This window comes from Rhynchophorus ferrugineus, unplaced genomic scaffold, assembly GCF_030347505.1.
Source record: "Rhynchophorus ferrugineus isolate W39M unplaced genomic scaffold, kcgeb_rfMv2 rfM2, whole genome shotgun sequence".
Taxonomy (NCBI): domain Eukaryota; kingdom Metazoa; phylum Arthropoda; class Insecta; order Coleoptera; family Curculionidae; genus Rhynchophorus; species Rhynchophorus ferrugineus.
Window position 1 is genome coordinate 93,175,179 of NW_027472581.1, and position 15,885 is coordinate 93,191,063.

Genomic DNA, 15,885 nt, shown 5'->3' on the forward strand with positions numbered 1-15,885 from the left:
TTATACTGTAGCATTCCTATATTCATGCATCTGTATGCCTTTAAATATTTTACTTGTCATCTTGCAACATACTTGTAATAACATTGTACACTTTAACTGATACTGTAAATGTGGCTCACGGGTCTATAATATATAAATAAATAAGTATCTCAGTTCAGCGTGTAAGGCCACCAAGGGAGGACTAAAGTTGCTGTGAACTGAAATTGTCTACCAGAATTTGGACATAATCTTGCAGTTAATGGTGTAAGTGATTTCAGTAGCTGTATTTTTCAACAGTAGGCTATTAGAATTTGAAGTCACTAAAAGTTTGGAATCACGATTCCATACAGGGCACACCATGAAAATTGGTGAATTGGTGGAAACAAAAACAATTTCCATAGAAAGGTTTTAGATATATTGTCAAATGTATGTAGATATATGTCAAGATAATGTTAGCGAAAAAAGGATTATCAGAAGTTGGCGCAGAAAGATTAAAAGTATCAGATGTATATTTAATATATCATGTCAGAATGTAAAAAATGCCAAAACAATTTTAGATCACAAAATATGGTTGCGATTCTTTTGGAGTCTGTTAACCCGATTTTGTTAATTATTTAACGATTTATTAAACGAATTTCATAGATATATTCCAAAAGTACATTAATTCTTAACTTTGTGGATGATGAAAGAGCATGTTTGTGCAATTAGTTAATACCACTTTTATTTTGAAAGAAGTTGGGACCAACGTTGTTAGCGTTATAAAATAATTCTATCAAAATAAAATGCATTTATTAGCATGGCATTTAACGATATTTAATTTTATCTGGTTTATTTTTTTAAAGTAAAACTATCATTTTCTTGCAGAGATTAGTTACCGTTAACATTATTGATAAAACAGAACACAATAGTATTTTAAATACAAATATGTACCAATGAAAAATTCATAAACTATAGTTAATTGAAAAATGTATTACCCTATTTCCTGGCGCATTCTCCACTTCATGTTTTTATTTCATTATAATAATTTTTTTTGCCTTTTCGCAATAAGTTATGCGTGTTGCCTTCAATAGTTCTAGATATGTTGTAATTATTTTACTTTATTATGGTGAATTTAGATAGTTATTTAGAACTAAATGTAGTTAATTCAAAAAAGAATATAAAATAATTAAATATTACCCTATTGCCTTGCGCATTCTCCAAAGTAACATGATATTTTGCTACTCTATTAAATCTTGTTTACATGTATTATTATTTATGTATATTGGATATGATATAAAACAATATTTTCTTGATATTAATGTTTATTTTTATGGTAACCATTATTTACATATACAACATGCTCGCTTGGGTTCTGGTCAAACACGAATCCCCTCACCAGAGACATCAGTCCGGCCATAAAAGCTATCTGATTGATCATTTGCACAAATCCAGCGGCCATCTTCAAACCAGGAAGTATCCAGGGCAAAATTCCAGAGATAACCAAAGCCGGCATCATTATATAGGGAGACATCGAATTTTTATTGAATTTCGACATAATATCATGCGTGTTGTCTTCAATAGTCCTTGGTACATTTTGTTCGTTATTGGTCAACGTTGTTAAATCATCCGCCGAAACGTAATTTTTATTAGTGTTATTTAGTAGGTCTGATATGTAATGTCCTTCTGATGATTTATCAAACCTGAAAAAATAATTTAAGTAACTTAAGTACATATTAAAATGGTGGAGGTGCCTTGATTATATTTTGATGTAATTAGATGATCTTAATCTTATCTATAATCTATTTTGAAAACTTAATTTATATAGGGATATAATTACTTCAAGTAATTGCATATTTTAATTTCTGTCATTGTGTTTCATATATTAGAATTATAATATATCATCCAAATTATCATTAGGTACCGCACAAGAACACGTAAATAGTTTTACTGTCCGGCGCCTTCGGCATAATATTAGAAAACTGAATATTTTGCGGAGTGTTTTATTAATTTTTTAGTTGATCAAAGTTACAAGTTTTTAAAACAAATTTAACATTGGTGTGGTTGTACTAATACAGTTATTTGTGTGTTGTGTATATTACGCTCAAGTGTTTCGTCTAAACACAACATCAAACATCAACAAGCACAAGAACTTTAAAAAGGTTGATAAATAAACAGTATATAGTAATAAACCGAAGATTAAACCAATAATGGTTGTTCTATCTCAGTTTCTGTAACTTTTTTGACAACAAACGTGTTTTATTTGAAATGAAAGAAAGAAAAATTGAAGAGATATATAAAATTAATCAGAAATAAGACATATATTTGTCATATCATTCTATTATTCTTCGTTCTTTAGCATCACTAATTTTTTACTGGTTTAACTTAAGATTTGTATTCCAGGTTAACCATAGGGATGGATGTAGATTTGTAATAATATTGTATAAAATATTTTGTATATTAAAAATTGCTGTATAAAATATATTAGTATTATATAGTGAACAATGTTCGAATTTAAGACTATTTGAGCTAGTTTACTGACAAAAGCATATTCTTAACAAAAGTTTGATTTTCCTTATGTACTTAGTGAATGGACTAAAGCTATAGTCTTATATGCTAATTTTAATATAAACTTTAATTGATAAAACATTACTACTAGTGTTGAGAACTATCGACTGAAATCGACTATCGACTGTTTAGTAATTGACTAATTTTTACTATCGACTGTTTCAGTCGCTATTTTTGGTCCAACTGATTTTGTTACTATTTACTATGGACTGTTTCAGTCGTACTTTTAGTTACTATTTGTGGTTCCAGTTGTTTTATTCGACTGATATTTAATATTCGGGCTGTGTCGACCTAGCCGTGACCTTGACAAAAATTTATCCAATTTATATGTAATATATGTAGGATTACGATTTTTTTGGTAGGTTGTTTGTAAATAACAATATATTGTATTAATTTTTTCATTTCATTTGCAGTCATATATTTAGATGATCTTAATCTTATCTATAATCTATTTTGAAAACTTAATTTATATAGGGATAAAATTACTTCAAGCAATTGCATATTTTAATTTTTGTCATTGTGTTTCATATATTAGAATTATAATATATCATCCAAATTATCATTAGGTACCGCACAAGAACACGTAAATAGTTTTATCGCCCGGCGCCTTCGGTATAATATTAGAAAACTGAATATTTTGCAGAGTGTTTTATTAATTTTTAATTTGTAGACATTTTAATACATATTTTATATCCAAAATTCTTATAAAATAAATTAAATCTAATTCTATGGAACAACTACAATATATCTTATAAATATATTTAATAAAAAATAAAGTAATATTTAATGACAACGTAAAATTGTCTGTATACGTATACTTACTGTTACTGTTATAAAATGTTCTAAATTCCAGCGGCCAGGAAAGTTAAGAGACATTTATTGACATTTTTCTATTCAATTTATTGCTTTTCCCCGTTTTAGGTTATAGCGTAAATAAAAATAAAAGCCTATAAATCGTATTCACTCATATGGTATTCCCATTTTCCAAAATGTGTTAATTAGAATAAGCGCTTGATTTTAAATTTATTTTAAATAGGTATTATAAAAATATTGATTTATAATAATAATAATATATGATCGATTCATTATAAAAAATATTTATTGTTAAATTATAAACGTGATTATTAATAAGATTCTTGTAGAAATAAAAGCAGAACGTTTAAAAATTCGTCATATTAAGTCAAACACTAGTCAGAGGCGTTACGAAACATTGACGTCACTTAACATTTCCTAAGCATCATTCAAACAATTGAACTTTCTGTCGCACTTTCGATTTTGTTTGATTTATTTAGCTTATATTTCAGAGTTAAAAAATTGGTTTTTGTAGTACCAATAGGAAGATAAAATCAACGAAAAATTATACAGGTATTTATCAAAGAAAGTGAGCCAAATATAGTCAGAATTGATTTGTAGATGGTGACTGTACTGTATTACAAAAAAGAAAAGTTGTATAAGGAAAGGACACTTGTTGAATTGAAGTGAATATTCTAGGCATACTAGCCACTAATTGTGGTAGAATATTGAAGAAAATCGAGCATAAATACTATAAGCATAATAAATTCAGGTAAGAAAATTAAGTGGAATTAATAATTTTAAAGGAAAGGGTACCCAATAATAGCATAATCGCCAGTTGGGAACTGTAAGAGTCATATTAGTGAATTCAAGTACCCAATATTTACTAAATTGTATCGATGGCAAACCCACTGAATTTTTTTATGATAATTTTAAGATACAGATGAAAATGTGTTTGACTGGTAGTTGACAGTGCAAGAAGGTTTAAATAATATATATTTGATGGAGGATGTTTGATTTTCTTAAACTTTTATCAGCTCTGTGAAATGAAAAACTGTATCGACGTAAAAAGTGCATTAAACAAATATGAATTATAAATAAGAATTCATCAATGGTAAGATTTATTTTGCTTATAACTTATAGTTAGAAAATAATTCAAAATTATAAGAAGTATTGCTGATGGTAATACTCACTGAGCGTATAATTTTATGTCTCCGGTAACATTTTTCTGATGCTTCACTGACACTTCTTTAATTACACTTTCTTCATTAGTTGTCGCTGCGTTTTCTCTGGAGCCTTTACGTAAATCCACTGCATCGACTGGTTGGATATAATAACTAGAAGCTGTTGCATATACGATACACGTGCCGAGAGCGAGTAACACGTTGGTCTCGATCATTTTATCTCGTTTACTCTCTTTGCACAAATGAACGAAAAGGCAGACGCGGAATATCAACCTAGATTCATAGTTCTTCATTTCGCTTCGATTGGATTCCTTTCCCATTATGAATTCGTTTTTAAATTGATTATTTCCGCAATAATAAAATATTAACAAACAAATAAATAGTTGAAATACGTTTGTAATTGTTATAATTAAGATGTTATATATTTAGAATTGTTTTACGATTTTATTTATATTTCTACGTAGATTAATAAGAAATCTATTTTATTTTATAATTGATTACTTAAATAATTATTATTTCTTTAATTTCTGTGTAATATAATTTCTTTCGTAACTATTAATTGCCTTTCTCTATTACTACTTCACTAGTATTAATTACTAAGACAATTACTAAAGCAAATAAAATAATTTTTAAAAATAATGGGAACGGGAACAGGCAAATTTTTTATTTTTCTCTTCTGTAGATAGTAAGTTATATAGAAAACAAAATATATTTATGTATTGTAAAATAAAGTGTAAAATATTTTGTTATTAGTTATAATTAATCACTTTAGTCCAAGTCATGTTCAGCGTAACCCTTTGTTTATATTATTTTTGCCATCGAAGTTTTTGCCTTCTAAAATAACGATTTACTATCAAGGCATTTTGGTATATTAGAAGCATTAGACAGGTTACGATATTATTTTAACTACTACCAACTGATCAATTTGAAGTTGCTGCTGAACCCAAACAGTTATATTAATTTAGATTTGTTTTATCATAGAGAGAAAAAACCTAATACCAACACACCAGTTTGGGTTTATTAACAAACACTCAACAATTGGCCAGGTCCACAGAATAACAGATGTTATTGAAAAAGCCTACGAAAGTCAAAAAGTTTGCTCAGCTATATTCTTAGATGTAGCACAAGCCTTCGATAAGGTTTGGCATGAAGGTCTTGTTCATAAACTACAGAAAATGCTACCAAAACAACACACCGAACTATTAAAATCATACATTACAACCAGAATGTTTAGAGTCAAGCTAGAATAAGCTTACTCTACAATAAAAGAAGCTAAAGAAGGTGTACCACAAGAAAGTGTACTGGGACTAATACTTTATGTACTTTACAGTTGTGATATACCACAAATGGAAAATATCACGATGGCTACATTTGCTGATGATACTGCGATTATAGCTGTCGGAGACAATAGTGAAGAAGCCTCACGAAAATTACAACAGGCAAGTGACAATATAAATAATTGGACACAAGCTTGGAAAATAAGAATTAAAGAAAGTAAATCTGTACATGTGCAGTTCACCTATAAGCAGACCGTATAAGCACCAATAACATTAAATAACACTATCATTCCATATGGCAACAACGCTAAATATCTCAGAATGAATCTCGATGCAAAACTTCGCTGGAAGGAACATATAAAGAAGAAAAGAACTGGAAATGAAATACAGGAAAATGTACTGGCTAATTGGAAGAAAATCACAATTATCAGTACATAATAAATTGCTACTGTATAAGCGAATATTGAAACCTATATGGACATACGCAGTTCAATTATGGGGATGTTCTGCAAAGAGTAACATTAATAAAATACAAATTTTTCAGAACAAAGTCCTGAGAGGTATTGTGGGTGCACCCAAATACTCTAGGACTGATTACCTACATCGAGACCTTCAGATACCCACAGTCAGTCATAAAATCAAGGGAATTGTAAGGGGGCATGAGGAAAGACTCCATTCTCATACGAATATTGAAATATTGCAACTTTTGGATAACACCAGAACAGGACATAGACTCAAAAGAATCAAACCATCTGATCTTGTGTAGTGTTGTATAGTGAGGTGCATATAATAACAAATTTAGCAGTGACATGTATAAACATTATTTCACCAGACTAAGTTAGGGCCGATGGGTCCTCCTAGTTACATACCTAGATTTAAGCTAGTATAAAGACAAATTGTAGGTTAAACGGAAACGACTAGTAACAATATATTAATTAAACAATAAAAAAAGATTTGCTTTGTTGGTAATTTAATTTTGTGTGTATGTCATAAAATTATATTATTATTTTTGTATTGTTTGAGCTAGGCACCAACTTCAAAGTTATCGGTTGGTAGTAGTTAAAATAATATTGAAAATAGATTAATCGGTTTAGGTAGGTATTAAGCTAAATTGTGTGTATATAGTAGAATTTAATATAATGTATAATATATTTAATGTTATTTTATTTTTATTTAGTTATTACAACGATTATTATGTACATATTTTATTTTAAAATGTTTTTCTTTGTGTTATAAATCTAAGTTTGAATATTCTTAAATTTTTAGTGAATTCCTTATTTATTTTTTGATGTCGGTTAAATTTTTCTGTTAAAAGTATTTTATTTTCCCCTTTTTAGTGTCAGATGTAAACTCAGTAAATTAAGCAATTATTTTATTTAATATTACAATGGGTAGGCCAAGTAAAAGTGCTGCCCGTATGAGGAAAAATAGGAATAAAGAAACAATGATTGAAATTAAAGAGCTTCAGGCCCTCGGGTCCGCTATCTAGTCTAACCTATTTGACAAATGTTCTAACTAAACAACATAAATGGGCTGTTCTCATCTGGAATCGAACCCGCGATCTCTGTTTGGAAGCTAAACGCTTTAACCATTACACCATAGTAGCAATTTGAATAATATTTCTACGACATTATAGATGCTATCGTTAATGCCTAAAAAGCAAACTGAATGGCTTTTGCAGTAAACAAAAGTACGTGATTTTGAAATTTGAGCGTTTCCCTCGATTTCCCCTCTTTTCTTCCAACGAATCATGTTTTGGTTCCAATGAGATCACCTCCGAGAATTTTGAAAATCGGCCCACAATTGCGGGAGAAACTGGCGAATATACATTAAAAAGAATTATACAGCCGAACATAGAACCTCCTCCTTTTTCGTCGGTTAAAAATATCTGTATGTGAGATATGACTATGAGCAGTTGAAAGTGCGGATAGGGCAGAAGATTTTTCCATTTAACTTGAACTTCAGTGTGTCACACATTATCATAAGCGTCAGATATATCCAAGAATGGAGCCGAGTAATTATTTTTTCCGTTCAAATTATTATTCCGTGTTATTCTGTTTCTCGAAAATCTTGGATAGCACAGGTAACATCGGATTATAGATACGAGGAAGCGTCTTTTAAGTTTTTCCCTGGTATGAGAATCATAATTACTATATATATATATACTAGCGACCCGCCTCGGCTTCGCACGGGTGAAATGCTGATACTAAATTAAATACACTACAGAAAAAATATGAACCTTGTATATAAAAACATAGCGGCCCGCTCCGACTTTGCACGGGCATAAAATATATATGCCTATGTCACTCAATGAAAACATGATTAAAATCGATCCAGTATTTTTGGTTCATTCATTACCGCCCTTGGCCTGCACGCATTAAATTTGGAGTAAAACAATTCCTCTTCCCCTATACTTACTATGAAGATTTCCTGCTATCTTTGGAATATCTAAATTCATACAATTTTTATTACATTACACATTTTTAAACGCAAATTTTAAATTTGTAATATCTCCGAAAATATTTGTTTAATTTACATGCTGTAAGGAACCATATTGATCTATATTAATTGCACACTGTATTTAAGGTACTTAATTCGATAAGGATTAATGCCGTATTGCTTAAAATAGCTTCGTAAATAAGCCATTTTCTCACGTAAAAAGTAAACAATAAAAATGGTTAATGTGGGTTATCCCTAAAAGATAAACATATACCATCGCGGACTTTTTTGTAGACCTTTTTATGGTGTACAATACTGTAGTACATTAATTTGATCTAACTCGTAGGGTTAGGCAGCGTTTTTGCTAAGCCTTAGTATATTATGCATGTATTATACATATAAACCTTCCTCTTGAATCACTCTATCTATTGAAAAAAACCGCATCAAAATCCGTTGCGTAGTTTTAAAGATTTAAGCGCACATAGGGATATAGGGACAGAAAAGGCGACTTTGTTTTATACTATGTAGTGATATATATACTAATTATATATATTATATATATATCACTTGAAGCACTTTTCTGGCAGTTCTGGTAAAATTCTTTCAGTTATTAGATCAAAAAATTTCATACATTATTGTCCATTTTACTTCCCTAAAGGACAATATTGTTGGGAAATCCATTAACTTATAGGATTATTAACTAATAGTAATCAAAACGATTTTGAGCGTGGGAAAAAATATAATAATGAGTAACACTTTTTCTGATTTTATTACACATCCATATAAATAATATTATTACTTAGTATGTATTAGATATAAGCGGCATTTTTAGGTTAAGAGACTAAAGTGTTTTTCGATCGCCGACTGATCTGTGAATGCAATTTTAAATAACGAAATTAGCAATGCATTCGTCAGTCAAAATCTTTTTGATTTACCGAATGATGACCCATTTCGTACGTATTTTGAATATCGTCGATACGGTACCGTCAAAAATTGATAGAAATCAAACATATCCTACTTCGGAATTCGTACATGCTATTGTTTAGGTACGTGATCGAGGTTCGAACCGTGGAAATTCGGGCTGATACAAATGTCGTCTTATTTCGTTCGAACTTTCATTGGTTGATTGGTTGTTAATAAGAGACTAAGCAGGAACTGAAAATCGCAGTTCAGTTATTTCCACGTTGTCGAGCACATTGTTCCAAATATGTTCAAGTACAGCAAAGGAGTTTTCGCTGTTTTCCTGGTCGTAAACGCGATAGTGTTGTGTAGTGCTGGTGAAGAAAAGACTGACGTCGCCGAGCAGAAGCAGAGTGTGGAGTTTGTAGGAAGAATGCTGGAGCAAGGTACATTATGAAATAAGAATCAGTTCTGACTTCCTTTTTTTAAGTCTTTGGTGATCATTTGGAAAATCACCTTGAAAGCCTATTTGGACACATAACTATAATGGTATTGTTACTTGTTGAATGAAACTAAATCGCATATAGCATACTTTTAATCATGAAATACATTTATAAATTATGAGAACATTAAATGATAACATCAGAATTTCATCAATAATATATTTTACTAATACACATGCATATATAAAATAAGTAAATATTCTGAAAAAATATTATATTAAGACTTTCGAGTATGTGATGTTTGTAAATGTTATCATGAAAACTTGTGAATAAACATTTTTTTTGTAGGTATTGCTTCAAAAATATGTTTCTCGAATTTCTTTCTATATAGCGACTAATTTTCTTAAAGTAAAACTTGTGCTTAGATATTCGGGAATTGTGATCAATGTTAGAGTTTCCATTTTTATCAACTCTAGCAATAAAATATCTTTATCGAATCTTTTCAAGAGTACTACTTAATGACTTCGGACTGCTTAATGATACACAAATTAGATGCTTGTACGTATTCCGCCTGATTATTTCTTACACTTTAAAAACGGCACTTATTGGGACAAAAATGGATAGTATATAATAATGAAAATATTTTTCTTTCTTTTTTACAACTTTTTCTCGTTTTCCTCACAGAATGACGATGGCAATGAGTACGGCAGAACTTCTCATTCGAACAGTTTCATTGGATTTTAGCAGCTCGTAATACAAATATTCTGCTTCGGTGTTGATATGACGATGTGGATAGTTCTGCTGGATTAACCCATGGTATTTGGCCTTGGAATTTTCGCAGTATATCTACTTTTAATCACCAGTGACACTGGGTCATAGAAAATTCTTATTTTATGCGTTGTAACCAATAAAAATGCGATATCGAAACGGCTGACAACATTTTTAGATAATTAATATACTAGCCATTTTGCCTTCCTTAATGTTTTTAACATCATATGTGAACATCTGGGAACAGTTGATTCATAAACAGCTAAGCCTAAAATTTGGCAGCTCCAGGTCCTACAGGTAGTTCTTTGATGAAAGCAAAACCGACAGTTAGGATATGACAAAGCAGAATCACTATAAGTTTCTAAGAGTGTAGTGTATAGGTTTCTAATAAGTTTCGGCTACAGATTTCTTCAAAACAAACAACAAAATTAATGAATGTCGAAAACGAAATTTTGAGCGTTTCTTGATTAGCATCTGTATATGTTGAATATATTCACCAATAGATATCGTTGATCAATATCCATGACATAATTAATTTACTTTTGTAGTAACATAAAAAACGTAGTTCTGATCTGAACTAAAAAACCATGAAAAATCATAAAATAAACCATCTTTATCACAGCAATAAACAGGTTTGGTAAGAAATGATACTAACAAAAAATATTAACAAAATTATACATAAAGAATATTATATTATACATATTATGTTATATCATTAATAGTAATACATTATAGATAATTAGAGTACCAGACTTTTTAAAAATTATCAGCAATTTGTTTAGTTCTGTTATCTACAATAATAAGAAAATCAAAGAAACTATATTACGACAAATATCTATTTAATAGCAGGTCGTATTTATAGGTTTATAGATTTTGAACAATAAATAATGTTGAATGATACGCGCCATAAATAGGCAGTCAAAAACATATAATATGGAAGATAAATGGGTTAAATATTTGAAGATATCAAACCATTAAAAACAATTTTACGAGCTAATTTGAATTTTGGGCAGAGTCCTTTTACAATGCTTCAAAATACTTCGATGAATGTATTATTCGCTAGACGAATTTAAAAGTAGTTTTCACATGTTCTGCATATTGATTGCTATATTAATTCAACACGATCTTTCTCACGTTTAATACATTATGGTTAATACCCTATCATCATATTTAACGCCTGCTGTTATTTATGAGTAAAAGTAATTGATAAATTATTGCTTGAGTAAATACAATTATAAATATGAGATTATAATAATAATAATTTAACTGAAATGCTTAAGCAATTCAGATAATATAACTTAATGTATGTCGTGAGTGTAATTTCTATTGGTGATTTGTATCATATCTCGGATCATTCTCTCTCAAGACTCTTTTTCTTTGCTTTTTGTTGCTTAAGATATGAATTAAAATATAATAGATTACATATTATTAATAAAGATGAATTCTTTTCAGGAAGGACTTTAGTTCACCATGCTCTTAAAAGATTCATGGTTATTCTGCCGGCCATTTTCTTCAAACTGGGAATAGGTTTCACTTTACTGGTGCTGGTAACAATAGTTGCTATCAACAATGGTAAGTTTAATCGCATAATAAGTGAAATGAGTTTTATATTTAGCAGTTAATTTTTTAAAACATATCTTTCTTCCATGTTACGTTTGAGTTGGATGTTGATAATACGGTATGAACAAAGTGGTTTGGACAATTTAAATGTGATTTCAACGTTCAAGGCAAAAAGGCCTCGTAGGCAGAAAACGAAAATATTTAACAAAAACTCAAAAAAAGTGGGACACAAGTTGAATGAGCCGAGTTGTAATTCTGACAACTACTGACATCAAGATTCAAAGATTCAAAAAATTTGAAAATATCTAGTATCTTGCCTGAAAACCTGCATTTGTTGCACACATCGCTTTCCATATAATACAAAAGAAAAAAGCGTTGAAACTGATCGTTTGCTGGTAGAAACTTACGATGAACATGCTCTAACTCAAAAACATTTGAGATGTGGTTTCGAAAATGTAAAATTGGTAATTTCGATGGGCAAGACAAAGAACGTTCTGGTAAAGCGAAAAAGTTTGAAGATGTTGATCTGCAATGGTTATAGGATATAGGCCCATCCCAAACTCGAAAACAAATGGTAGAATCGTTAAATGCCTAAAAAAATGATTAGCGACTGATTAGGAGTAATGGGGAAAAGACAAACGATGGGAAGAAAAAAAAGTTTTGCAAAGAAAACGTGTTTTACTATGGTATGCCGGGGACTTTTCAATTGTTCTGTTAAATATACGAACAATTGTTGAGGTTTTTTCTTCACAATTTTCTGTTTTAGTTTATTTGAAGCTATATATTTTATGAGATATTTTGATTTAATGTTTTTGTATTTAAAAATGTTTGTTAACTTCTCTACTCATGTCTCATTATGGATTAATTACTGTTTTAACATTGTCAAAAGGAATGCGCGAAAAGGTCGTTCTTGCTACTGACTGTTTTTAAATTTAATGTTAATTTTAAAATAATATTCTAACATGCTATGTTGTTTCAGGCTTTATTGGCTTCTTGCTCTTGGTCGTAGGACTTAGTAGTGTGTTAGCTCGTTTACAAGAAGCTCGAAAACAAGTGGCCGCTGCACCAGTTGTTTCAGCGCCATACGTTTCGGCCGCTTTGCCGGCTTATTATCCTCATGCTCATGCACATCCTCTTCGTGCATGGGACCGAAGCGATTCGACGGCTGATAAGACTGTTGAAGGAACATTACAGTATTCTCCAACTTACCAGTATTACACGACACCATACGGAGCATATGCACAAAATCGAGCGTAGTGTTTTAAAAAGTATGATTGCTATTTATTTGTGTCTTTAAGTAATTAGTTTTTTAATTGCTGTGGATTCATTATTTATTTATTTATTTTAGTTTAGGTTTGTGATTATAACAATACATTTGATATAATCTATGAAGTATGGTTTTATTTTCCTAGACAAAATAAGTTATTTTTTTAACATTATTAAGCGATATGCAACTTTGTTATTACGAATTTCTCCAGTCCAGTATCCAGAATGGTAAGTAGTGGTTATAAATACCAAGTTATTCTCGAATGAAATTGTCAGTTTATTAGCAAAATCTAGGCATCCTAGGAGGTTTTAATATTTTGTTTTAACAGTTGAAATTAAAGGCCATTGTTACCAAATATATATGATCTATTATTTACTTCAAAGATTGAGAACATAAAGTAAGACCAAAAGTGTACAATGGCGGTGAGTTAAATGTTCAAATATTTATGAAAGCATCTTTAATTTTCATTATAACAAGGTTCAACTTCTAAAATCTAAAATCTGAGACTACCTACATGAAAATGTTTGAATGTTGAGAAATGCTACGCATTACCTGTATCTTTGGCTTTCTTCGATCATTTGTTTTGACCAATGGCTGCTGATCAACACCTTAATTCTTATGGAGAGTTGATTGATACGTGGGTATTTTCAAAACATAACCAGTTTATATTAAAAATGTGTATTACTTACGAAAAAAAATATTGCAGTCTAATTTTTTATCATCACTAAATCATTAAAATCACATGTAAGGAATACTAACCAATATGCATGATAAAATGCTTTTTAAATAAATATGATAAAATATTTTTCAGTATTTTCTAACAGTATATTAATGCTTAGCTTTTGGACAAAATATGGAAAATCGATAGAAAAACAGTCCATTGTATTTAATCATTTAGGTAAATAAAATGAAATAGGTCCAGATCGTTCCATCACAATTCCATTAAGCATTTTATTTCTTGAAATATCCTATATCTTCTTATTTTTCGATAAGAAACAATATAATGTTTAAAATAATTTAAATGAAATGTTCTGGGACAACCATCATATTCATCAGATTTTGTTAGATTAGATTATTAGTTATACCAATTCAGAGATATGGACAGTAGAGAATAATGTGCCCAAATCTAATTTTTACTGTATATTTTGTGTCAAATCAATTGTGATGAAAATTGACTTAAGAAAATGTAATAATTAGATTCGTATTCTAAACTTTTCCTCGCTTGAAAGAACATTTATTTATAAAAATTGGTACGGTGTACAGTAATAAAAATATTTTCCATCATTTCTACAACTTTTTATATCAGTTTTATATCATTTTCAGTACTTCGTAGTTTTATTTCATCGATAGTCACAATACGCTACAGAAAAATTTCCAGTTCTTTGACTGCCAACCGTTGAAGTCGGGATGTTAACACGATTTAAAATGCCATTTTCACTGGAAATAATCGATTCATCAATTATTAAGCTGCCCGAAAATTCTTTGAGGGTTTAAACTGAAACTGTGATCAATAAGTCTTTGAACATTTTGAACAAGAGTAATAGATATCGCTGATCAAAATACATGAAAGCACCTGATAATATAATTAACAGTAATCATTTTTTGTTTAGTTTTGTCAGAATTTTAGAAAAATGAAGGACTAATTGTCTTCAGTTATTCTATCTTGTCATCTACAAAAATTGAGTTGCTTTTCGAAGGAAACAATGAGTGGATGCTATATCTACTAGTATTAACATTATTTTGTGTCAACTCTAAGAAGTCGGAGTACAAATAGTGAAAACAAGCTTTAATTGAAATGATTAAAAAGTCGTTCTTCATTAATTACACTGTAAAAATAACTTTTAATAAAAAAATATTAATTTTATAATTTTGGTAGACATGTTTAGATAAATGTTCTAAAAATATTTCCTTCACATATTAACTTTAATTTTGTACTCTAATTTATATAGTTATGTTATCAATATATGGTTTCCTGAATACATGGGTACAACTTGGTAGTAAACTGAAAGACTAGTCTAGTAAATTACAATTTTTATTTAAAAATAATTTACATCTAAATATACAAATAACCTATGCTATCCATGTTCAATATGAACGTTGTGACTGTGAAACTGACCTTCTTGATCTTGAATACTATTTCTTATTAAGTTTATTACCCAGAAAATAATAGCAAACTTTCCTAATATTATACTGTTAAATAGCATGTGCTTTATATTCATCAACATCATCGGTGCCATAGCCGTTTGGAGCATGAATGGCATTACAAACATTGGTAACATTTTATTCATCATACCACCATTTTCATTGTCATCTTCTGTATCTGTAAAATAAGTAACATATTCTCAATTTCTTTCGGTATATTTTACGAATTAGTTTTGAATAAAATTAATTTTACTAATTGCTACTGATTGTTACAAAATACTAAAACATTACCTGATGACTCATAATCATTGTCATTATCCGATTCATCATCTCCGCCATCGTAATGCAAATCGAACAAGGCCCTCGACACTTTACACTGAGCTAAGCAACATAACGACAGCAAAATACATAGAATTTTCCTACTAATAACGGTCATTATATAAAATCGATTCGCCTGGTTTTCTAATAAATGTGATCGTAGCAATCTCTTTTCTTCATCTCGTACCACACGACGGATCTGAAGAAAGCAGAACGCCGACTGTTGGGTCCTCGAGAAGCGCTTAAACTAGACTAGAGTAAGATGATGAAAT

At 29.9% G+C, this 15,885-nt stretch overlaps 3 protein-coding genes across 3 annotated transcripts; 1 reads left to right on the forward strand and 2 right to left on the reverse strand.

Annotated features, from left to right (window-relative positions):
• Window positions 1-1,262: 1,262 nt before the first annotated feature.
• On the reverse strand, window positions 1,263-4,742 carry LOC143192028 (uncharacterized). The gene is made up of 2 exons (XM_076397486.1): window positions 4,509-4,742; window positions 1,263-1,658 (listed from the first exon to the last, which is right to left on the reverse strand). The coding sequence occupies exons 1-2, from the start codon at window positions 4,712-4,714 to the stop codon at window positions 1,274-1,276; spliced, it is 591 nt and encodes a 196-aa protein (XP_076253601.1). The 5' UTR covers window positions 4,715-4,742; the 3' UTR covers window positions 1,263-1,273.
• A 4,519-nt stretch (window positions 4,743-9,261) lies between these two features.
• On the forward strand, window positions 9,262-13,251 carry LOC143192029 (uncharacterized). The gene is made up of 3 exons (XM_076397487.1): window positions 9,262-9,561; window positions 11,779-11,898; window positions 12,866-13,251. Exons 1-3 carry the CDS (start codon window positions 9,423-9,425, stop codon window positions 13,141-13,143), a joined length of 537 nt encoding a protein of 178 aa, XP_076253602.1. The 5' UTR covers window positions 9,262-9,422; the 3' UTR covers window positions 13,144-13,251.
• Window positions 13,252-15,169: 1,918 nt separating this feature from the next.
• On the reverse strand, window positions 15,170-15,885 carry LOC143192030 (uncharacterized). Its single transcript, XM_076397488.1, has 2 exons — window positions 15,587-15,885; window positions 15,170-15,473 (listed from the first exon to the last, which is right to left on the reverse strand). Exons 1-2 carry the CDS (start codon window positions 15,729-15,731, stop codon window positions 15,229-15,231), a joined length of 390 nt encoding a protein of 129 aa, XP_076253603.1. The 5' UTR covers window positions 15,732-15,885; the 3' UTR covers window positions 15,170-15,228.